This window comes from Pollachius pollachius (assembly GCF_949987615.1).
Source record: "Pollachius pollachius genome assembly, chromosome: 12".
NCBI classification, from domain to species: Eukaryota; Metazoa; Chordata; class Actinopteri; order Gadiformes; family Gadidae; genus Pollachius; species Pollachius pollachius.
Genome location: NC_136945.1, coordinates 19,880,090 through 19,905,089, shown reverse-complemented (window position 1 = coordinate 19,905,089; position 25,000 = coordinate 19,880,090). Strand labels below are relative to the sequence as shown.

The 25,000-nt window shown below is 48.8% G+C and overlaps 1 protein-coding gene across 1 annotated transcript in view; it reads right to left on the bottom strand.

The window, feature by feature from the left end:
* The window catches only part of LOC307083748 (polyhomeotic-like protein 2), a 34,088-nt gene extending 19,810 nt beyond the window's left edge, over nt 1-14,278 (bottom strand). The window contains exons 1-6 of the mRNA XM_079747701.1: nt 14,154-14,278; nt 6,957-7,278; nt 4,282-4,404; nt 3,511-3,588; nt 2,061-2,225; nt 196-306 (exon numbers count right to left, since the gene is read on the bottom strand). Coding sequence (XP_079603827.1) covers nt 196-306; nt 2,061-2,225; nt 3,511-3,588; nt 4,282-4,404; nt 6,957-7,278; nt 14,154-14,224 — 870 coding nt within the window. The 5' untranslated portion in view covers nt 14,225-14,278. The remainder of the gene's footprint in view (nt 1-195; nt 307-2,060; nt 2,226-3,510; nt 3,589-4,281; nt 4,405-6,956; nt 7,279-14,153) is intronic.
* Between the last annotated feature and the right edge of the window lie 10,722 nt (nt 14,279-25,000).

Below are 25,000 nucleotides of genomic sequence, written 5' to 3'. Positions count from 1 at the left end.
CAATCAGGAAATCCTGCTACAGCAAGCCCTGTGACTAATTGATCAGAAATGCTGATCAGCCAATCAGCAAAGCAAGCTCTTTAACTCAATTGGTCCGAGATGCTGATCAGCCAATGGGACACGCCCACTAAAGTAACCTCAGTTTCTGATTGGCTGAAGCCGGTCCATGGGTTGCGCTGCCAGGGGACACGGTACCTGGCAGGACTGCGCGGAGCTCTCTGATTGGACAGCCGTTACCGTGGCAGTGGGCGTGAAGATGAGCTGAGACGACAGGGGGACGGCCCGGCCCAGGCTCCTGGCTACCTGCTACACACACGCACACGCGCGCACACACACACACACACACACACACACACACACACACACACACACACACACACACATCGGAGACACACACACACACACACAGGATTGAAGTCTTGCCTTAATGGAATGTATTGGGAAATGGAAACATTAAAGAAATGGTACACCATGAATAAAAATGGAAAAGGAAGGAAACAGTCATTCAGTCAAAGCCCAAGGTACCACTGTGAAAGCATTAAAAAGCAAGAAATCAAATATAACAAAATCGATGAATAAATCAAAAGGCCTCGATTGAGGAGACACATTTCACCCTGTCCCCCAAGAGATGGACGCAGTGAATCCAAAACTGCGTCATAGTGACTCCATCGCGGGCCAGCCTCTCAAACCGAACCTACTACAGCACGCGAGTACCTGTAATTCAATATCAGGTACTGGAGTACCTGAGTGCCTCACTTCAGAACGAGAAGCTCACAGCCCGAGAGCACTCGGCTACAGAGGTGTGCCGGCGTGCGTGAGCATGTGAGTGCGTCGAGTGTCTATGTGTGTGTCTGTGAGTGTCTGTCTGTCTGTGTGTGTCTGTGTGCGAGTGCGTGCGTATGTGAGTTTGTGAGTGGGAATGTGTGAGTCTATGAGTGTCTGTCTGTGTGTGTCTGAGTGCGTGCGTGTGTATGTGAGTGCGTGAGTCTGTGTTTCTGTGTGTGTGTGTGTCTGAGTGCGTGCGTGCGTGCGTGAGTCTGTGTTTCTGTGTGTGTGTGAGTCTGTCTCTGTGTTGCCTTAACATAAAGAGAGCCGGCTGCACCACCACATCAACGTCTGTACATCGGCTGAACGGGCATCGCCTGCACATTTCACACGCGCCGTCATGCCAGCAGTAAAGCTTGTGGCTTTGACAGGCGGCACATGAAACCTGACGCCTGTGTGTGTATGTGCCTGTGCCTTGGAGCTGAGCAGGGCTCCGAGCGAGTGGCAGTGGGAACAGAGAGACGCGTGTCAGACGCTGCCAACCGCGCCACACTCCGTTAGCAGAGCGGTTAGCCCGCCCGCTAATGAGACAGCCTCCGCCTGGGCCCGCGCTGTAAGAGCCAGCAGGACGAGAGGGGGGGGGGGGGGGGGAAGAGAAGAGAGAGAGAGAGAGAGAGAGAGAGAGAGAGAGAGAGAGAGAGAGAGAGAGAGAGAGAGAGAGAGAGAGAGAGAGAGAGAGAGAGAGAGAGAGAGAGAGAGAGACGTCAGCGGTTAACCACGCTGAGCTGTCGGGACGGGGATAAAAACACACTAATGAAGAAGGGGAATATTAAAAACATGTGATGTTGCCGCTGGAGACGGGGGCGTTTAAAAGTAACGACGGCGTCCTCCGCTCGGAAGGGGTTCGAGTGTTTTTCTCTCGTTAGTTGTTCTCACATTCAGATCTTTAATGTTTGTGTTTAAAAACATAACCCCCCCCCCCCCTCAGTACAGCGACGCATCGTTCACAGCCGTTTGGTTTATTATCCCAACGCTAACAAACAGCGGGGAGGGTGGAGGGCTGGACAGGAAGGACAGGCGGACGCACGCATCAGGCCTCAAAGGCTGACAGTCAGTCAGTGACTGAGTGAGCGTGTCTCACCATCTGGGCACAGGTACATGGGGGAGTGAGTGAGTGAGTGAGTGAGTGAGTGAGTGAGTGAGTGAGTGAGTGAGTGAGTGAGTGAGTGAGTGAGTGAGTGAGTGAGTGAGTGAGTGAGTGAGTGAGTGAGTGAGTGCGTGCGTGCGTGTCTCACCATCTGTGCCCGCAGGTACATCTGGGCCTGGCTGGCGGTGAGGGTGGTGGGGCTGGACGGGCTCCCGAGCAGCACGGCCTGCTGGGAAATACTGGTGGGGGCGGAGCTTACACTCTGGGCGCGGCTGATTAGCTGGGCGGCGCCCGACGACGTGGTGAGGTTGATCTGGGGGGCGGAGTCAGAGACGGAGGCGGGGTTAGAACGGTGAGAGGGTGAGAGGGTCGAGGATCGCTCATCTTCTCAATGACTCATGCGTTCATCCTCAGTGTATTCATGTATTCACCAAGCTCATTAAGCTATGACGGGCCAGTTAAGATAATAATATCCTTTATTTGTCAGACAGGTCTGAAATTTGTTTTGCGTCCATTTAGTTGCTCCATTGTGACTTAAAACATACATGTAACATTAATTGTCCATAGTGTACATTGTAGGGCATTACATCACACACCACAAACAGAAAACAGAAAAACACAAACACATAGAAGACAAACATTAAGGTCCCTCCACCCTCTCCTTGATCTAGAGGTTGATTCAGTGTTGAGCATGTGGATTAATTGATGCACAAAAGAGTGTGTCAGTCTGATCTGGTTGAACTTGGGTACTCTGAATCTGCACTTTGATGGTCACAGTTCGTATTCTTTGTTTAAGACATTGCTACTGTAAGATTTTATTCATCTTTATTCATCCCAGACGGGACATTAGGGCACTGAAACAGTCGCCCAATGCCCCCTAATTCTTTAACTAGACCTGAAGCTTCCAAACTAACTAAAACACGCCTGTTGAAATGAACAAACAGCAGAGAGAGGTTGAGAGAGACAAAGACAGATGTTTGCTGAGAGAGAGCGGAATCGATCCAGGGATGGAGAGAGTAACACTAGACAGTCTGGGTATCCTTAGGGACAGAACCGTGAGACAGCAGCAAACACAACAAACAAGGCTGACACCATCACAGCTGCCAGAATGCCTCTTCCTAATTGGCCAAAGCTCAGAACACCTGGCTCGAGAGAACGGAGAGGCGCTATTGGTGGAAACCGTGTCACATGAGGCAATGTTGGGATGGATTCATGTCAATGTTGCAATGGAAGAAATGTGGGACGTTTCTAGAATAAAAAATAGTCTAATCTGTTTTTTTTTAAGTAATCAAAGGTATTGCAGTACACAGTGTGTACTGCTTACTGTTCACTGTGAACTGATATACTCTCACTGGCCCAGGTTCTGTTTAACATCTGAATGCGTCCTATTCTGCCATACCTTAGTTAACATTGGTAACGTGCGGATATGGTGTTGCCAGATTGTGATTTAGTGCTGTGATGTAGCAGGGTTGCGATATCACTGTATACATATAATGGAATAAAGAGTGGCAGGAGGAAGCCAGCTTCATAAGGCTCCTCCTCCAGGGAGGTGAGGAGGCTCAGGGCCCAGAGCAGGGCCTGAGCCTCCTCCAACTCACCGTGGTCTGGGAGGAGGCCCCCTGCTGGGACGAGGTGCCGTTCTGGGAGGAACCCTGCCTGCCAGCCACCATACTGGCCTGGTGCACGGTAGAGAGAGGTAGAGAGACACAGAGAGAGAGAGAGAGAGGCAGAGAGAGAGAGAGAGAGAGAGAGGCAGCGAGAGAGAGAGGCAGAGAGAGAGAGAGGCAGAGAGAGAGAGAGGCAGAGAGAGAGAGAGAGAAGCAGAGAAAGAGTGAGAAGCAGAGAAAGAGAGAGAGAGAGCGAGAGAGCGAGACCAGACCAAGTAGATGAGAAGAACAGGAAAAAGACAGGAAGAGGGGAGCGAGGGAGAGGAAGAGAGAGAGTTAAAAATAAAGTGAGGTTCCTTTGAAGCTTCTCCCAAATGATTACCAAGGTATTTGCTGCTTCGCATTTATAATGAAGCGGCCTTACTTTACTGACTAGTGATATCATTCTAATATCTAAGTTATAAAACCTTAGGAGGGAAGGAGGCAGTAGGGTGGAGTGAGTGAGTGAGTGAGTGAGATTAAAGTATGGATGTTCATGTGTGAATGAATGTCATAAATAATAGCAAATATCATAAAAAGTAACAGATATCAAAGAGATATCATAAACATGCTTGATAATCAGTGTGTGAGTGTACCTGCAGGCTCTGAGGCTGTGTGTGTGTGTGTGTGTGTGTGTGTGTGTGTGTGTGTGTGTGTGTGTGTGTGTGTGTGTGTGTGTGTGTGTGTGTGTGTGTGTGTGTGTGTGTGTGTGTGTGTGTGTACCTGCAGGCTCTGCAGCTGGGCGGTGCTCAGGCTGTGCATCAGGTGCTGTTGCTGCGCGGCGTACATCTGCTGCAGGTACTGGGCCGCGGTGTTGGGCTGCCGATGCAACGCCTGCTGGATCACCTGAAGCACAGACAGAGGTTAGCCCCGGGGCCACGCACCGCAGAATGGGAGCTGCCCATGAGAGACTTCCGATACGGAGTGTACACCGATATACTCAGCATTCAGCATTGTAACTGCTAACAGCACTACTTCTTATTGAAGGGTTCTCTTACGATGACGGCAATGTATAGATCATTGACATTTATAATCTACAGTTAGAATAATACATCTGCATTCTTGGAGGTCAGCGTCCATGCATTTATGTTTGTCCGACGTGGTAGCTCTAACGCACGTAGGTCGTATTCCGGCCATGCCGACCTTCCCCAAGTACAAGAGAATAAACAAGTGCGTGTTTAAAGCAGTGGGAAGGGTCCCAATCCCATCATCTCCAATGTGCTCCAAAATCCAATAGATTCCCTAAGAAGCAGAGAGTTTCTAACCACGAGGACCTGAACTGTCTGATGGGGGGGGGGGGGGGGGGGGGTCAAAGCCTTTTTGTCCGTCCATTCAGGTTCTGAATGGACGGACCTGTATCTTTGTCCTGAGGGAGGGGGGTTGTGACTGGGTGGGCCATGTACAGTGGTGCAGTGTGCGACACACGGCACCACTATATGACACACAACACAACTCTTATAGGACTAGATAAGAGGTGGTGTCAGGAGACACCTCCTGCATATAAACAGGTTATTACAGGTTCAGACGGAGCGATTCCACACGCCTGGGCCGAGTTAATCCCTTCCACCGACAGCAGCACCTCTCTTTGTTTGACTGACAGCCCTAGCCCGGTTACCGGGGCAACGAGAAGGAGGCGGGCTGACCCTGGAGTCCTTCAGCCTACAGAAGACGCACCAGGCTAACCTCGGGGGGGGGGGGGGGGGGGGGGATTCGAGGTCAAAGGTCAATTGAATTCCTGCTAATCTTCCTATTGGTTCTGGCGGAGAGGGAGGGATTTTGCGTGGAAGGGGATTACTCCGGATCATGTGACAGTGTCAGGAGTAAAAAAGGCGCATCAAAAACAGTTCTCCCTGACAGCCCGCCCCCCCCCCCCCCGTGGGCTGTCCCGACCTAGAAGAAGATAATGCTGTGTAGAGGAGGGGTCATCGAGGGGTCAACCCGAGCGCTTTAGATGAAGGTGCGTCGGGTTGCGGGTTGCTGGAACGTCGTCGTTGAGACTCTCTTGGCCAAGAGAGTCTCAACTAACTCTGTTGATTGGCAGGTCAAGCTTTTCTGAACGCCTTGTGTTGGTCTTAGAAAAGGAGGGCAGTAGACCAGGGTAAATCGTAAAGGGTAAATGGACTGCATTTATTTAGAGATTTTCTAACCGGTGGCCACTCAAAGCGCTTTACAATATGACCTAACATTCACCAATTCATGCACACATTCACACACCGACAGTTCATCGCGAGCAGTCAGGGTGAGGGGTCTGGCTCAGGGACACATCGACACTCGGCTAGGGGGAGCCGGGGATCGAACCAGCAACCTTCTGGTTACCAGCCAACGCGCCTTACCGCCCAGGGTAAGGTTAAGGTTCCTCCACCCTCTCCTTGATCTAGAGGTTGATTCAGTGTTGAGCATGTGGATTGATTGATGCACAAAAGAGTGTGTCAGTCTGATCTTGTTGAACTTGGGTACTCTGAATCTGCACTTTGATGGTTACAGTTCGTATTATTTGTTTAAGACATTGCTACTGTAAGGCAGGGCGCCTGCCTCCCTGTGCGGGTCGCCTGCGCCCTGGACACAGCACTGGAACCAGGGCCAGCACAGTCTAGTGGTAAGGAAGTACGACCGTCGGAAGGTTGTGAGTTCGAACCCTCCCGATGTGTGTGTGCGTACCAGAGCCAGATGCCCTACCCAGCCGCTAATGAATCACATTAATTATCCAAACGTGTAATCCAAGTCCCATAGGATAAAGGTGTCAGCAGAACGACGTGGTAGCCCAGCGACCGAGACACTGAAGCCAGTTCCCAGCTGACCTTTGCACCGCCTCCACCACATCACCGCATTATCAGCCCCGCAGGCTGTGGGTTAATGAGGGCGTGACACGTCAACACATTTCCCCTAAAGTTGTTTCGATACAGATACCAGTATCGGAAATTCCCCTGATACTGCTAAAATTGCAGCATCGGGGAATTTCTGATACTGGTGTCGGTACCGCTTGAATTGCAGTATCGGTATCGATCTATGCGCCGAGCCGATACCATCACATGAGTAGCTACTATACTACACAGGACATCACAAACACGTGCAGTGTTATGCTGCGTTCGTTAACGCCCGGAGGTGGGAAAGTCGGAATGGGAAAGGCGCCATCTCCGACCTACGCGCGTTCGAGCTACCAAGTCGGAAAGACATGGCTGCTCACGCTCAATAAGAAGTTTACAAATGTATTATTACCATCAAAATGGAAATGATCTAGTTCGGAAAAAAATATGTTGTCTACGGTAAGTGAACTGACTGCACATTGTCGTCGTCGTAAGAGAATCCTTCAATAAGAACAAGACTGCTACGCCAAGTTCTAATGCTCGGTTCTCTATCGGTACGCACTCGTCCGACGCTGAAGTTCAGGAGAGGCGTACCTGAACAGTCTGGCGGTCCGAGATCCCGCTGTAGACGGAGATCTGAGGCATGGCCTGTCTGGTACTGGTGCTACTGGGGAGGATACTGGTGCTGCCGCTGGTGGTGCTGGCGTGGGCTGCCCCAGCCCCAGTACTCCCACCGCCGCCGCTGCTGGAGGCGGCGGCGGCGGCGGCGGTGGTGCTGGTGGTGGAGGCGACGGAGGATGGGGGGGGCGGACCGCCGGTGCCGGCCATAGAGGGGGGAGCGGCTGGCTCACTCTCCATGGTGCCCTCGGCTCTCCTGACCTTTGAACCCCGGCTCTTCTGAATGGCTCTCCTGTGCCTGTCGGGGCCGCGGGAAGAGGAAGAGGAAGTGAGTGAGAAGGAGGAGAAGAAGAAAGAAACCAAGATGGCAGCGATAGGTAGCATACGCATCAATCCATTGCATTGCAAAAAAAAAAAACCTTTATAAATCAACAACTCCTCCTTGTCCCCATAACGACGAAAACACAAGCTACAGAGCCAGCTAAGAGCTGTATTTCAGGCCTGGCAGTGCATGCTGGGTAATCTGGGTTAAAGGCCCTCCCCAGCGGCCCAGAGCACGGATGGCCTTTTAAAAAACACACGTCAGCTGTCCCGGCGGCGGGCCAAAGCAGAGGCCTGCGAGGGAGGCGCGCTAGGGGATGAATGGAAGGGGAGCCCGCCGCTGGAAGAGGGGTTAGGAAGAAGAGAGCGAGAATGTGGTCCTGGAGTCCAAACCTTCACCACAGCGCAGATGGAGAGGACTTGATGGAGGCCAGGGTGAGAGAGAGAGGAACTAAGAGGGAGAAAGAGGGAGCGAGGGGAACTAAGAGAGAGAGAGAGAGACACCGAGAGAGAGGGACAGACAGACAGGCACTAAGAGAGAGAGAGAGGGAGGGAGGGAGCGAGGGACAGAGACAGAGAGAGAAAGACATAGAGAGAGGAACTAAGAGAGCGACTGACAGACACCGAGAGAGAGAGAGAGAGAGAGATAAAGCATGAGCGAGTGAGAGAAGCAGAGGCTGAGAGAACTAAGAGAGAGAGAGAGAGAGAGAAACTAAGAGTGATAGAGAAACTAGGAGAGAGATAAAGAGGAACTAAGTGATATGCAAGATAATGGACCGATAAAGCATGAGCAAGTGAGACAACCAGAGACAGAGAGAGAAAGTGAGAGACACAAAGCGAGTGATTCAGGAAGCCCAGCGGCTGGGAGAGGGAGAGAGAGGGAGAGCGTGGGAGAGGGAGGAAGGGAGTCGGGGGTTCCTGCCCCCCAGGTTAACCGTCCGGGTGAAGGGAGTAGTGAATGAGCGCGTCTGTCCGTCAGGCTGCCCTCCTTCTGCCTGTAGGACCGTGCTGCCTCAGCAAGCTGGTTTGCATTTCTCTTTGTACATGTGTGGGAGTGTGAGGGAAGTAATTAGGCCGAGGAGGGAGGGAGACGAACGTCCTCCTTCCCCTCATTACCGCGGAGATTAAGAAGCAGGGGCCCAGGCTGAATGGCTTCAAACCAAACCAGCAGCAGATAGGATCTGCCTCCTCTGGTGGTGCCAAGACCGGCTCTAAACCAGAGAACCCTAAGACTAAGCCGGCTCTAAACCATAGAACCCTAAGACTAAACCGGCTCTAAACCAGAGAACCCTAAGACAAGACCGGCTCTAAACCAGAGAACCCTAAGACAAGACCGGCTCTAAACCAGAGAACCCTAAGACAAGACCGGCTCTAGACCAGAGAACCCTAAGACAAGACCGGCTCTAGACCAGAGAACCCTAAGACAAGACCGGCTCTAAACCAGAGAACCCTAAGACTAAACCGGCTCTAAACCAGAGAACCCTAAGACAAGACCGGCTCTAAACCAGAAAACCCTAAGACAAGACCGGCTCTAAACCAGAGAACCCTAAGACTAAACCAGCTCTAAACCAGAGAACCCTAAGACAAGACCGGCTCTAAACCAGAGAACCCTAAGACTAAACCGGCTCTAAACCAGAGAACCCTAAGACAAGACCGGCTCTAAACCAGAGAACCCTAAGACAAGACCGGCTCTAGACCAGAGAACCCTAAGACAAGACCGGCTCTAGACCAGAGAACCCTAAGACAAGACCGGCTCTAAACCAGAGAACCCTAAGACAAGACCGGCTCTAAACCAGAGAACCCTAAGACTAAACCGGCTCTAAACCAGAGAACCCTAAGACAAGACCGGCTCTAAACCAGAAAACCCTAAGACAAGACCGGCTCTAAACCAGAGAACCCTAAGACAAGAGCGGCTCTAGACCAGAGAACCCTAAGACTAAACCGGCTCTAAACCAGAGAACCCTAAGACTAAACCGGCTCTAAACCAGAGAACCCTAAGACTAAACCGGCTCTAAACCAGAGAACCCTAAGACAAGAGCGGCTCTAAACCAGAGAACCCTTAGCCAAACCCTGCTCCGAACCAGTAAACCCTTAGTCAAACCAGGATCAAAACCAGTAAAACCTTAGCCAAACCAGGATCTAAACCAGCGAAACCCTTTGCCAAGCCCCGCTGTAAACCAGTGAACCCTTAGCCAAGCCAGGGACTAAACCAGTGAACCCTTAGCCAAGACCGGCTCTAGACCAGTGAACCCTTAGCCAAGACCGGCTCTAAACCAGAGAACCCTAAGACAAGACCGGCTCTAGACCAGAGAACCCTTAGCAAAGTCATGCTCTAAACCAGAGAACCCTTAGCAAAGTCATGCTCTAAACCAGAGAACCCTAAGACAAGACCGGCTCTAGACCAGAGAACCCTTAGCAAAGTCCTGCTCTAAACCAGCCAAACCTAAGTAAACAACGCGGCTCTCCTGAGAATCTGGGAAAACAAACAGCTTTAGAATTCTTGTTATTCTAGTTACTCAGAACCAGCAATAAAATGTTAAATAAAATAGCGGGAAACAAAGTGAACTGCTCCAACATAAAAACTGAGAAGAAATATCTTGTCAGACAAAAAGCAGGGATATATTGCCTTGATTTAAGATATCTTATCTTACCTAGATTTCAATCTTTGCAGCGAGAACGAGACAAGACGGCAGGAAGTGAAGAACCCAGTATGGTAACATGAGAACTTGGGACGAAAATAACCGCGGGTTGCAATAACCACAAACAACAACAACCGCAAAACAACAACAACAAAAGCAGAACCAGAAGACGGAGCAAGCTGTACCCTAGTGTGCCGATTTCACACCCGACGAGCCCTGTGTCCCCGGTCCGTCTGGTTGTTTGGTTGTTGGGTAAACAAGCGGCCGTCTCTCCGTTTGGTATGAAGCTCAACATGTCCGCTGGGTTTGGGGTGTAAATAAAGCCTTCCTGCCCGCGCTCCCGAAGGCAGCAGCAGCCACACCAGAGGCCGTTGACACACACATTGTGCCTCGCCATGAATGAAAAGCAGAGATCTCTCTAGAGATGCCGTCCAATGACCCCTTCTGTCAGCGTCCCTGAGAGAGCACCCATTCATTCATTCAGCAGCCTTGAGGAACCCCCCTCACTCTCCCCTCACCCTCTCCTCCTTCCCAAGGCACTCACCCCCCCCTCCCCCCTTCCTCATCACCTTCTCTACACTGATGACCCTCCAACTCAACACCAGCACTTAAAAAGGTAAACAACAGTCTTCCTCCCTCCACCGTGGGAGAAAGACTCGTCACCATGACAACGCAGCATCAGGTGACGCCTCAGCGGCCCGGCACCAGAACCCGACAACGCCGGCTCTGTGACGGCTCTGGATGACAGCCGGACACGGAACGACCGAATGGGTTCTGCCAGCGGAGGGAGAGAAGACTGGAGAGAGGAGACGGGGGAGTGATGGAGGAGGACGCCGAGAGGTTCTCCCCCCCCCCCAACCCGGGGGAGATCTGCCTGTTAGGATCCAGACAGACAGACTGACTGTCTCTCCTTCAGAGATAAAACAGCCACACGAGAGGAAGTGAGGCAGGAAGGAAGGAGTCGGTCCTGAGGCTCCGTCTCCCCCTCTGACAGCCCGCCGACCGAGACGCTGACCCACATCACACCACAGCACAGCACAGCCACACGTTCCTCACACACAAGGAGAGATCAATAGCAATACAGCATGGCACAGCCTATGGACTCAGAGGCTGCTGAACGCACAACCAGAGACAACGTGTGTGTGTGTGTGTGTCTGTATGGGGGGGGGGTTCCTCTCCTCTGCCGAGACAAAGCACCCTACCCTCCCTGCTCCTACCTCCTCCTCCCTCCCCCCCGCCGCGATGCAGGGGTAGAGTGCCCCATCCCCCGGGATCCTGTTGTTGTCCTAGCCCGGGATGCTACTCCTAGCGCTACGGCTGCTGCTCCTGCTGCTCCTCTTTGTCTCCTGCTCCTCCTGCTCCTCCTGCTCCTCCTCCTCCTGCTCCTCCTGCTCCTGCGCCGGTGTGCTCGCGTGTTGCCGTGGCGGTGCTGCCGTACCCTCGCTCTAGACCCCCGCTAGCTGCTCTCGTCGACCCCCCCGGCAGCGCGCAGTGGCTGAGCTGCTCGTCCCACCATCGACACCCCACTCCACCAACCAAGCCCCCCCCCCCCGGCCTGCCTCCTGATTATCTGGTATCCTAGCGACAGCCAACGGGGTGCCTACGGAATCCCCGTGCGGGAGCCGCGCGCTGATTGGCCGCCGCGATCCCCCTCTAATGAAGACGACGGCCGTGGTTCCCCTCCCCCTCTTCCCCTTCAAGCGGGGAGCGCATATTTTGGAGGGCTGCACAGAGGCGTTTATGCTAAGGGACCGGAGCCCCGGTGCAGATGGGTTTTTTTTTTATGGGGGAAGCATGCAAAAACAGTGCATAAACGTGCAAATGAGCGTGCTTATAAAGACAGCCGTGATGCATTATGGGTAGGATGATGGAATAGAACACATTTTAAAGAGTCAGACAGCACTGGCGTCAAGCGATTCCTTTTACCAGAAATCTGTGTGTGTGTGTGTGTGTGTGTGTTGTGTGTGTGTGTGTGTGTGTGTGTGTGTGTGTGTGTGTGTGTGTGTGTGTGTCAGAGGCCATTATCATAACGCTGGGACACTAATGACGGTGGATGTGCGGGGATGAGACTTTGAGTACTAGGGAGTGGAATAGACCCCTCTCTCTCTCTGCTAACCCAGAACACTAACACCCCACGGCTTACACAGGCCGTGTGAGCAGGGATGGCTCACTAAACCCATTCCTAGAGATTAGCCTAATTCTGCTACAGCCTTAACCAAATCACTCTAACCAGCCACACTAACTAACTACAATTAAATGGAGCGCTAAAATGATTCAGTACGCCAATAGGGCCAGTTTAGAGAGATTATTTGAAAATAATAGTTAATAATAATGGTATAAGATGACAGAAAAACTCAATCCCCAAAACATGATCGACGTATTAGGATAAAGAAATACTTAATGTGAATCAATTCTTCAATCAACCCCTCATTAACATGTGTGCACGCACGTGCGTGACTGTGTGCATGTGCGTGTGTGTGATAGCACCCTCATTGTCTGAGGCCCCACATTAACATGCCACCCCAATGTCTGGCGGGCTGAAATACAGCCATTTTCAGACGCTACCCGGCACACTACGTGCAATTGATTGCGAGCGACCATGCACAAGCCTCATTGATTATGATCTTCCCATTAGCATATAGATTAGCCTGTGGTGGGCTAGCCAGATCCATGTGCCTGCAGTCACACACTTCTGCGGGGCGGGGGGGGGGTAATGCACCGACAACGGACCCAATATGGCTGGTTGAAGTGGTGGCAGTGGTGTCTTTGTTTGATACGAGCCATTTACCCGAGGTCTTACTGTTTTAGATGGCCTTATGAAGCCAAGATGAACCTATTGTAAACAGTGTGTGTGTGCGTGCGCGCGTGCGTGCGTGCGTCTCTGATATGCGCACGTGTGTCTCTGATATGCGCGTGTGTGTCTCTGATATGCGCGTGTATGTTTGTTTGTACGTGTCTGATATGTGTGCATACCTGATGTGTGTGTGTGTGTGTGTTCTTTAAGAAAACACAAGCCACTCCCCCTGCCTGCCCTATAGTCAGCTGATCAATTAGATTCTCCTCAATGCCTAATAAGCTGTTCTTTTGGGCATCACAACGCGAGCCGGTTGATGACGCAGGGCGCAAATGCACAGCCGGGGACAATACCACTGGATTCCTCTGGACACACGGGACGCATTCTCCACTGGAGATAACAGATCAGAACCATTGGCTGTGTGGCTGGGCTTAGCCGTGGATACAAACAACTGTTTATTTCCTCTATTGGCTTGTTTTAATGCAGTGAATGCCGATCCTATGGTAGGTTTGAAGAGCCAAGTTAGATTAGGAGAACACACACACACACACACACACACACACACACACACACACACACACACACACACACACACACACACACACACACACGTTTGGAGAGGAGGAAAGCATATTGCCAGCCTGCAGCCTGAGGGCCGGATCTGATTGTCTGCGTCCGTCTCCATTGCCTTGTTGATTTTCTGTCTGCTCTCAAGTGTTGTGAATGAAGGGTTATTAGTGGCTGAGGCCCGGGTCTGATGAAGTGGGCCGACTAGGGACAGTGGTCTGTCTGGAGTGGGGTTATGAGGAACGTTATGAACGCAATCATGGAGGATTTCACATGACCCAACACCCATATAGTTCTGAATGAGGGACCGAGATCAGGTCGAATATGAGGTCTGAGATGGACCGAAATGAGGTGGATCATGTTTAAAGTGATGGAAACAGGACCTAAAATGTATGCTGACATATCACAGAGGGATGTATCCGCTACAAAACTACTCAATAACTTGTCAGTAAAATGTCCAAAAGTATATTACTAAACATCTTATGCTCTGTCTTGGAAGGACTCAGGGGTGTTATCTGAGGCAGTTGTGTGGTATGCACTTCCCTAAACGCCCCAACGGCCTACCGTCATTACTATCTCCCATCTCAACAATGTGAGCCTAGATAATCACACACTGCCGTGATACCAGTGACAGCGGGAACACAGACTCCACTCATTAAACCGGCTTCAACGAAATCAATAGACCGAAATCAGGTGAGATTGCAATTGATTTCACCAAACATCCTTTTCTGAATCTTAATGCACCTTGACAACTGGCTGATAACCACATGACCAGCATTGAAATGATGTTGAAGGCAGTCCTTAAAAAACGAATATTGAACTGTTGGTGACAGAATCTGTCACCTCACTTACATGTCCAGCAGATAAAAGGCAACTTCTGCGTCAGATCCAAACCGTCTTCCTTCCCTCTGAATCCTCTCCATTGTGCGAAAGGAGCGCTGATGTAAATACTGGATTTAAAACACTTTCTATTGTTTCTCTTTTCTACCTCTTCTTTAGAAGTCTTTTTAGTGTAAGCTTGCCAGAACCATGAGCCATTACGCGATGAGAAACAATGACGGGAACATACGAGCTGCCTCGCTGATCTTGATTGACGCCCACGGAGCACACGCCCTCCTTTGAGCTGCTGTGATTGAGCAGGAGTAATGCAAGGCTCGCCGAGTTCTCTCTACGCTGCTGCAGTCGGCGCAATTAACCCAGATCCCTTTAGCCTTGAGGTTTGCGTCTACATGAAGGTTAATGTTTCTGAGTACATTTCAAACCAAAAATAATCGCGTTAATTCTTAAAGAAGATGATATTAACCTCTTCAGCTCCAGCCTAATTTTAATTGTCTAATTAATATGCTTACTGTTTGAGTTGTGTTTGGTGTGTGTAAAAATGACTTATATGTGCTTGTAGCGGGGTTTCTCATGTTTAATCATGTTTAATTTGATATGACTATTTCTACATAATAAGGGCAGTGTTGTATGCCTTTTGCTGCGAGAGTGATCACGGTCTTCCCAAATCTGGGGAACCTCAGGTTTAAGAGGTTAAACGACTAGGACTCATCGTTTCCTGATGATGCAAGGCGTGCAAATTCACTGAAGCTATAACATTCAGATCTCCACTTGAGATAACTGAAACATCCACCTAGCATTACCCGTTGATCTTCTCTATAGAAGGTTACAAGTCCCAGAGAACAGTGTCTTCTATATGTGGATCATTTGAACGGTCAGATGTTTCTCAAAGTGTGGGCAAGCTGGGAGATGCTGGCACCACCATTAAGGAAGTGACTCCACCTAGCATTACCCGTTGATCTTCTCTATAGAAGGTTACAAGTCCCAGAGAACAGTGTCTTCTCTATGTGGATCATTTGAACGGTCAGATGTTTCTCAAAGTGTGAGCAAGCTGGGAGATGCTGGCAACATCATTAAGGAAGTGACTGATATTTGTGTATATGTATACATGGAGCAGAACAAGTAAATGGTAAATAAATGCATTTATTCAGCTCTTTTCTAACCAGTGGCCACTCAAAGCGCTTTTCAATACTGCCTAACATTCACCCATTCATGCATAAATTCACACAGCGACTGCGGTGTCGACCATGCAAGGCGACAGCCAGCTCGTCGGGAGCAGTGAGGGTGAGGTGCCTTGCTCAGTGAAACCTCAACACTCGGAAGCCCAGACTGTTGAAGCGGGTGATCGGACTGGCAACCTTCCGGTTACCATCCAACCCACTCTACCTCCTGAACCACTTGCGTCGGGGGGGGGGGGGGGGGGGGGGGGGGTCCTGTGTTCGGGCCGCGTGTCCCAACAAGCTGCTCTCTCCTCTGGGTCGTCCCCAGAGGTCGATAGCCAAGACGGTGAGCAGCAGGTCGATGAGGCCCTGTCCAAACAAGAGGCCGGCTCAGCACTGCTTTCTTTAGTCCTGCCCGGCTGAGATCCACTCAGATACACTGGGCCTCCCCTGAGGGGCCCGCTCCCTACCCGAAGGGCCCGGCTGTAAGTGAGCCATCGGACCTCTTCCTGCACAGATGAGTAAGCCGGCACAAAGAGGCCGTGGGCAGTGTTCCAGGGAAAGTCCTTTAGCTCCGGCTGGAGCTCGTTGTGAGCCTGTCCACTCCTACTCAGAAGCACTCGAGAGTCAGGTCAATTGACATAAATGAATTTTGAAAAGAAATTTTCCGAGACAGTTCCTTCCCAACAGCGGACCACAGTCACATGAACTCATCCCCTATAGGTCTGTCTCCTTAGGGCTCCCCATATCGCCTGACAAGCACTCATAGAAACTTCCAAACTTGATTGGATGGGGAAGTGGTGGCGTTTTGTTTGATAGAAGCCCTTTAACCAATATAAAGCCAAGGAGAAGGTCTGATTCTTTAGAGCACCCTGATATCGCCCCGTCTGACAAGCCCTCATAGAAAAACCCTGGGTTCTAGAATCGGTGCAAATACTAAAAACCGAAATAACCTCATACTGTTAATAACCTCATACTGCGATGACACCAAGGGCACCCTGGGTATTCTGCGTACTCCACATCCTTGAGACATACAGGAAAAACCCGAATGTCAACAAAACCAAAACTCTTCACTATTTTTGACAACCATATATTAAGTTAATTTCATTTTATGAAAGAATTTCTTGAATGTTCCCTTAAAGAGTTATATGATTGTAGCTATTCATGCTTAATTTTTTCCTGTTGTACAATACAAAGTCCTTTGGTGATTTGAAATGCTTCATAACAAGATATATAATTAGCCTATAATTATGAATCAGGACGAAAGAAAACCGACAGAAAGAAGTTAATCCTGGGTGGATGAATTTGGGAGGATGACTATATCTTGTTTTGTCGTCTCTCATCTATAAATAGTAAACTAAAGCCCTGTCAAACAATGCCATTATTGACTACAGATTAGCAACAAGCTACAACCAGAACAAGCTCGCAAAGTCAGGCCTCATTCCCAGGATCCTGCACTCCAGAAGGGGGGGAGAAAGTAGGTCAGGTATGGGTTGGGGGACGCCAAAAGCAGCACAGGGAATGGAAAGGATTCAGACAAGACAAATGTCTCTGGCTTCAGCCAAGCGACATTCATGGGTCTGCCAGTCTCGTGCAAAGGTCTCCATAAAAAGCAGCTAGGCCGTAGACCAACATCAACACACCTATTGGTGGAGGGTATTAATCAGGGGCAAGGGAGAGCTGGGGTAGGGGCTGAGGTACTAGGTTGGACGCAGTGTTCTACCAATAGCCATCCTTGTGCAAGATGCCCAATACCTGCTCCTTAAAGTATCTGAATGCACTAAAAGTCACTTTAGATCATGACGTCTGACTAAAAGGGCAAAAAGCAAGTTTCAGTTAACAAACCAAGTTTGGTGGCTCCACAACTATTGCCCCATAAAATCTAAATTATAGCCATCCAACTAGTTGTTAGCCTGTTTAATAGCATCTTATGCCAGCCGCCTTCACATCAAGAACCAAGTTCACAAAGGCCAGCGGAATGAGGTAAGCTAGCTTTAGAGTTTGCGGAGAGGGAGGTTTGGGGACAGCTCCTGCCTGGGAGCCTGAGCTGTTAGGGCTGCTCGATTATGGAAAAGAATCATAGTCACGATTATTTTGCTCCATATTGAAATCAAGATTATTGAAACGATTATTTTTGAGTTTGAAAACATGATGCATTTATCCAGCATGTCTCCCTCAAATTTCCCCTTAAAAAAAATACACAAAATGGTCAAAAAGAAAATGTTCAAATCTAAAATAATGTCCAGCTGCACTTTCTATCAACATTTGATGAAAAGGAAAATGAAAAAAAGTTGTTTTTTTTTTTTTTTTTTTTTTTTTTTTCAAATAGAAATCGCGATCAAAATTCGGTTAATCACCCAGCCCTATGAGCAGAAGGTGGAGGCGGGTGTAGCATCGCCCACGAGCTCCCAGTGCCCCACAGGAAATCAATACATCTGTGATGATGATCCTTGATCGTGGGTATGATTAGTATTCCTGATAGGGTGAAACTGGTACCCAAGAGACTGCATTTCACAGAAACCTGCTGAAGAAACACCCTAACCTACTGCCCTAACCCAAATGCTGTCTCAAGAAGGTCATCCAAACATTCCTTTAAATACTTTAAATTCTTTAAAAAAAGAAAAATTAAGAAGAACTCTCACTTTGAGTTCCAGAGGTAGATTATAAAAGGCCATCTTCTGTGTACAATTACAATTAGGGCATTTTAGCAGACGCTTTTATCCAAAGCGACTTACATCGGTTAATATACACATTGACACACCGACGGCAGAGTCAACCATGCAAGGCGACAGCCAGCTCGTCAGGAGCAGTCAGGGTTAAGTGTCTTGCTCAGGGACACATCAACAATCAGCTAGGAGGAGCTAAAGGAGCTGCTAGGAGGAGCTGCCTTGTAACCTTTCGGTTACAAGGCAACTGCTCTACCTCCTGAGCTACGCCGACCCATGTGTACTTTGCTTCACATTCTCTTCCGAATAAGCAAAAAAGAAAGCAGGCACTGCAGTGTCCCTCATTTCAAAGATGGGGATGAAAGAAAAACTAATCCGCAAACTCAAAAGGATAAAGCATTAGGAAGGACGTCGAGGGCATGAGGGGACAGAAACAACTGAACTCACTTTTGGGAAACCATAGAAGCAGCGGTGATCGGTTCTGAGGGATGTGACCGCTAAACCTATCGGCTTGTCGGAGGAGGAGGAGAACAAAGCAATACTGGTCAGATGGGTGGTGACTGTTGGATTGGATTTAGCCTTCAGGAGCTTGGCATTCAGAGCAACAAACAGACTCAAGAAGCCAGACAATGTGCATTTTATCGGCACCATGGTGCCAATGGCATCCTGAAAATCCTCTATGATCCTTGACAGAAGTCCAAGAGAACTGACAGCAGGGAGCATTGACGTGACGCACAGGACGAGGGACAAAAGAAGGGCGAAGCTGCAGACAAAGTATGAATCCCCTTCACCACTCATACAAGATCAATCAGTAGCGGCCAATACAGGACTCCACGATAAGACTTTAGACGTTTAGGGCTCTGGATCGGTGTTTAAGAACAATATGTAGAGTAGGCCTGTGACAATTTTTGATTACATATCGTACATCACAATTGAAGGGATGATCGACAAAAAATAAATAAACTTTTAGGCCGTCATTAAGGGTTAACCAATCTACCATCGGAAAACTTTAAAGACATGTTTGACTGCAAAACACTGGATATTTACGGTATCCTGCTTTGCCGAATGTGTAAGGTGCAAGAAATTCACGAAAAAGAGTTAATACTCTGATGCATGTGCACATCGCTAAGGCGGAGACGATGAAGAGGACGGTCGTTTTGCAGACAACTGCGTCTCAATCGTCCACTCGGTGTTCGCCGAAGGGGGAAATAATTGCCAGGAGGCGGAGTCCGAAACGGAGCTTAGAGTTTAGAGAGACATCGGTCGGCAGAGCTCAGGAGGTGGAGCAGGTTGACTTGTAACCGGTCGGTTGCTAGTTCAATCCCCGGCTCCTTCTAGACGAGTGTCGAGGTGTCCCTGAGCGAGACGCCTCACCCTAACTGCTCCAGGAGGAGCTTCCTGTCGCCTTGCATGTTTGACTCCGCCGTCGCTGTGTGAAAGCACAGTTGCGAGTCGTTTTGGATGAAAGCGCCTGCTAAATGCCCTAATGAAAAACATCTGAACCCAGATGTTCAGAACATTGGTTGTGGGATGTACGCCCTACTGAGAGGGTGGAGATGTTTATGGTGGAGCAGAATGTCCAAACGCTACGCCCCGTTAATCAGCACGAGTGACGAAGAGGATTTATATCCAGGTTGACGTCCCATGCTCCCTGAGAGCAGTTAACATTACGGATAGGATTTAGATTATATAATTAAAAGATATGATGATGTTAAACGGAACATGATGATGAAATAATGTCCCGCAAATCACAGATAAGCTTTGTAAAGTGAGCTGTTGTTTGATAAAAGACATGGCTATAAATATATTAAATTACTTTATATTTTAGATAAAACTGTCATTTATAAATTTTTATGGAATTCAGTGTTTTATTGCTTGCCGTAGACGTTACTCCCATCAGCCTCTGGTAATTGGATCATAAATTGACGATCTGGAATAACAATGAACGGCCAATATTAAAAAGAAGCCATCGCCAAACTCTAGAGGTACAGTTGACTGATTAAACACAACATTCGATCACCGTTACATTCTGTTCATCTTCAGTCCTGAACGATAGGGAATCCACACAGCACACAAGCGATGTGCATTGTGGACCAATCTGGCTTCACTTAACGGTGAAGCCGAGGTCCACAGAGTGGGCTTAGAAGCGTCTTTCAGGCCTTTACTGCCACTTTCGCGCCTCATGTTTTAGGTCAAGGTGTTACAGTTAATGAGGGATGGAAACCGTGTCAACGAGTCGTTGCCAGGTAACCTTGAGGTGCAAACTTTTAGATAAGTTATGGGGGGGTGGAAAAGAGCTTTCTGTATCTGGTGCTCCTGGCTAGCAATGAAACTGTTTAAAAATAAGAGAAAATAAGGATTTTGGAGTCCGAAGCAAAATCCTACATATCAAAACTAAGGAATAAAATGTTTTATGTTGCAATACGTCAACCAAATGACAATTTACAAAAAAAACAAAACAATTTACAACCACGAAGCAGATAGTATGTGTTGTGTTCTAGATCCTAAGGACATTAAGTAATACGCCAAAGAAAGACATCTGTGTGCAGAATGCAGACTAACGTCAGGGAAATACGTGAACGATCTCACATGTTCACGTGAAAGCCAAACATAACAAAACTTTGGAGTGCAGCGTTTGAAAGAAACCAACTCTGACCTCTGGAGTAACTTAATGCAGCCTCAGAGCCATTATGGAGATGTTGCCTCCTGCGTTCTGTTGCCGCTGGTGACGGCCGGAGTAGCAGTCAAGCTGGCCCGGCCCTCATGCACTCTCCACAATGTGCCAGGGGAGGTTGGAGGGATCAGAAGTTCTTTTTTACCAAACCGTAGCACCATCTTGCTCAACAACAGAGTGGAAAGCCATTGAGTTTAAGGGCAATTTTTACTTCATGGAGAGGAAACGATTTGGTACTTGGCATTTGGAGGTTAATTACCAAAACAACAGCAAGACCATTAAGTATGACTTTATAACCTCATATATTTATATATTAAGTATGTCACAAAAAAGTATTGTCTTTTAAGTTAAGTTGTCGAATTTTCACTATCAGCAAAATCAATCGCGGTAGAAAAGCACTTTGGAACCACCAATGAACTTCCAGCTGCTTAAGTTGGGGTCAGAGGTCAGCTTCAACTCTCACCCTGCTCCTTTCCCAAACATGGGTTTAGCATGACCTTTGCCCTGACATAGCATGTAGCATAGCTATGCTAATGGGCTTATCTTCCACTCCCAGTTGGCTGGGCTTAACTTCAGACGCTATACGCCAACATTCTTACGTCCAGAAGGGTGGACATTGGAATTAGAAGAATCAAACATTTGTCACGATACTGCAGTGAGGTGACTATAGTACCACATAACTCCTCTCATATGCTCCTGTACAACAAGGCAAACATACAGGAAAGAGCAAGGGAGGGAGGAAGCCTCTAGCCTAACAAACAGAAGAGCACAGCATATCAACGTTAACCATCTTATAACCCTAGCAGGAACCGAGGGACGATTAACGAAAGGACAGCCATTATGGCCTATTGAGCAACTTCAGCGATTACCGTACAACATGAGACCAATTACGGCCTGACACACAACAAGGTTGAACCCATATATGCACAGGTTTTTCTGTCTGATTATCCCAGGAGTTGAGCGGCGATAGAGACTGAACGAGGGACAGAGAGACCGAATCACATAATAGCCTGCCCTGCCATCATTCTGAATCAAACTCAATAGCCCAGGAGAACATCGAAGGGCAGCATATGGCTTCATGTCAGCCAGTTGTTATTTTAGCAACATTCGGGTCAATTTTAGGCCATGGGGCATTTGGGCTTCTTCAGTTCTACAAGAGATCAGTCGACCGCTGACTATTATTGCTCAAAGGCATAGCACAGATTACGCACTTGTCAAAATAGCTGGCCCATCGCCCCGAGCCCAGGGTCACGACCCCAGAGACGAAGTTGGTGTGGGTGGGGTTGTGGGCATGTGTGTGTGTGTGTGTGTGTGTGTGTGTGTGTGTGTGTGTGTGTGTGTGTGTGTGTCTAAATAATAAATAAAACGGACCCCAGAGACGAAGTTGGGAGTCTCTCAGTGGAGGCTGTTGCCAACGTTACCACTTTTGCATATGGTGGTTGCCTCCCCTACATAAAAAAAAACATGCTAAAAACATTAGCAGGCTAACACCCCCCCTCCGCGTCAAACTTCGCCCCGCTATTCGTGATAACTTCATGGTCATAAATCCACATTGCAGTAATGAAACCCCACGTAAACCCGTGCCAACTGAGGGTACAACTGGCTTATTTATCCCTCTTCTTCTGGCCCAATCTGGCAACACTGCTGGGTAGCCGTCATGCTAACGGTGGCATTAGCGGTCGCGGCTACACGCGTCGGGTGTCACGCAGCCGGACACGCGTACGAACCCACGCGTTCCTACGCGCCTCGCCCCCCCCGACGGGGAGCGACGGGGACGGGTCCCCTGACGGCACACAGCGCTGCGGGGCAGGGACAGGGGAGCGTGTCGCCCTACCTCGGCCCAGGGCCTTGTTGTTGTTGTTGTTGTCGCTCCTCCTGCGGCGCGTCTTCGCTGCTGTCGCGTCGCGATTTCGCCCCGATATCCTCCTACACCATGTCGGGGGTTTTCTGCGCGTTTTATCCGAAACGCTCAGGACCAGACGCGCGGTATCAGAGCGAGGCTCGACAGTGGAAGAGGTATGTCTTCGTTTGCTTTCCGACACCACGTGACCCCCAGCCAATGGTAGAGGGCGTGACATTTGAACACGCCCCCGGCCCCCGGTCCAACACCCCGCCCCCCGTCCCGCCCCGTCCCGTCCTGGTCTCCGGTTCCACGCGTTCGTCAAATCGTCCGTACGTCCCCACTATGAACATTGGTCTGGGCGACTATACCTGCTCCAGATTGGCCTATATTGGAAGGTAGCCTAAATTCGAAAACAAGTTGCATGTTTCATTTCGATTAAAAGGCAGATAGCACGGAATAACATGCAAATCCACTGCTTGAGGTGTCCTATAAATAGTTAGACAGATATAAAGGGCAAACTGTCCATGTTTCACTATTTCTTATCTCGTGTGTGTGTGTGTGTGTGTGTGTGTGTGTGTGTGTGTGTGTGTGTGTGTGTGTGTGTGTGTGTGTGTGCGCGCGCGCGTGTGTGCGTATTTTTGTGTGTGTGCGGGTTGGTGTGTGGGCATGGATGTGTGTGTGGGGGGGGGGGGGGGGGGGGGGGGGGGGGGGGGGGTATGCGTGTGGGTGAGAATCTAAATAATAAATAAAACGGAACACGATTATTTCTATAACATTTCAGTTTGGAGATCAGATCTTTGCCCGGCATAGGAGGAAGAGAAACTGCATTCATCATCTGCTTACATAAACTGAATAATTTATTAGTATCAGAGCTCTCTGATTGGCCCTTGAGTTAATGATGCGTTATTTCACGGCTCCCTCGATACAAAGTCCGCCTCGTTCCAGTAACTGCACTTGGCTTAAGTCCCTTAAGACTGAGCAGACAGCCAGACAGTTAAACTGTTCTGTGTGTTACCTCACCTCTGATGAATGATCACATCCCCTTCCAGGAATGCTAACATTAAACCCGAACTCGCACTAATTCTACCTTTCACTAGGCGTGCACCCCACTGTTTACAGAATATCATTGCTGAATGCGATGCTGCATGTTTAATACATGAGTGCTTCCATCTAAGCATCGTGGGCTTGGTTGATGTACTGCTTGAACAGAATAAGGTGAAATTCAAATGTAATTATTTTACACACTGAGGGGTTACGCGATGATCAAACTATTATGTGTGCTTTTTCCATGTTGTAGCTGTGAACAAATGTGTGTTCGGCTCAATCAATTCATATTAACAATGCATTTTCTCATTTGATACTGAAAAAAATGAATAAATAGCAGAAAGGAGGCAATGTTGAGTTTAAAAAAGCTGAAGTGCCAATAGATTAAATAACAATACTAATTCATTTTATGTGAAAACGGAATGGGTTGTGTGTGGTTGGCCAACACATTAACAACAGATGCAAAGGATGAGGTAATGATCAAACAATGCTGTTAAAATAATGGGTAACACATGAGCGACCTTAGCATTACACAGCATGGACACTGACCGTCTTAAGATTTCCATAGCACTACAATAGCCCATAATTATAATGAAAACAGGTTAACTCAGTGGTTCCAAAATACTCAAAGAGGATCTACAGAAGGGGAATTAATCTAGCCAAAGGGACTTGTAGATTAATTAATATTCATACTTATTTTTGTTTTTTTATTTATTCATTCATTGAATTTACACGTGATCAAAGGTTTGAGATTAAAAGTTGATGGGACGCCTGACAGACAGACCGGTTTTCGGAAAGGCCAGCTAGTAGGCAGACAGACAGAAATGATTGACAGCTCCCGTAACATCGATGCGGTGACATGGGCGAACCGCAAAGGATGCCAACTGTCCACCAGGTGGCGCCATGAAGCTACCAATGGAAATACGAAATATGGAATCGAATAGAATTGCAACTCAATCGCCTAGGACTTTCCTTTGTAAGTGTGAGTAATAAATACATCAATCTTCTTCATCATATGACCGTTGACCGTTTATTTACGATTATTTGACATATACAGATTTCTTGAATCAATATGAAATAGCAGAAAGGTAAAAGTTAATCTTTTGGGAGGATAAACACATACAGGAAACAGTATCTAAAAACATCCCAGCCAGCTGAAACGAAATAACTGAATAAGGATTCCCTGAATTACCGAGAATCCCTAAACAATACCACAGGCCTGGGCTGAAATATTCAATTCAACATTTTTTTGAGCGTGTCTTAAAAGTGGACGCTCAAAGGTGCTCCAAATAGCCCACAGGGAACACGGGGAATTGTTCCCGTTGAAACAATGAACATTTTAGCGGCCAACGTCAGGCTTCCTGGAGGACGCCCCCCCCCCCCCGTTACAAAGGGACTCGAACCAGCGCCTTGAAGCCGCCCTTCTGGAAACATCTTCACCCAACAACAGGTTGGGAATGACGCCGAGAGACGCC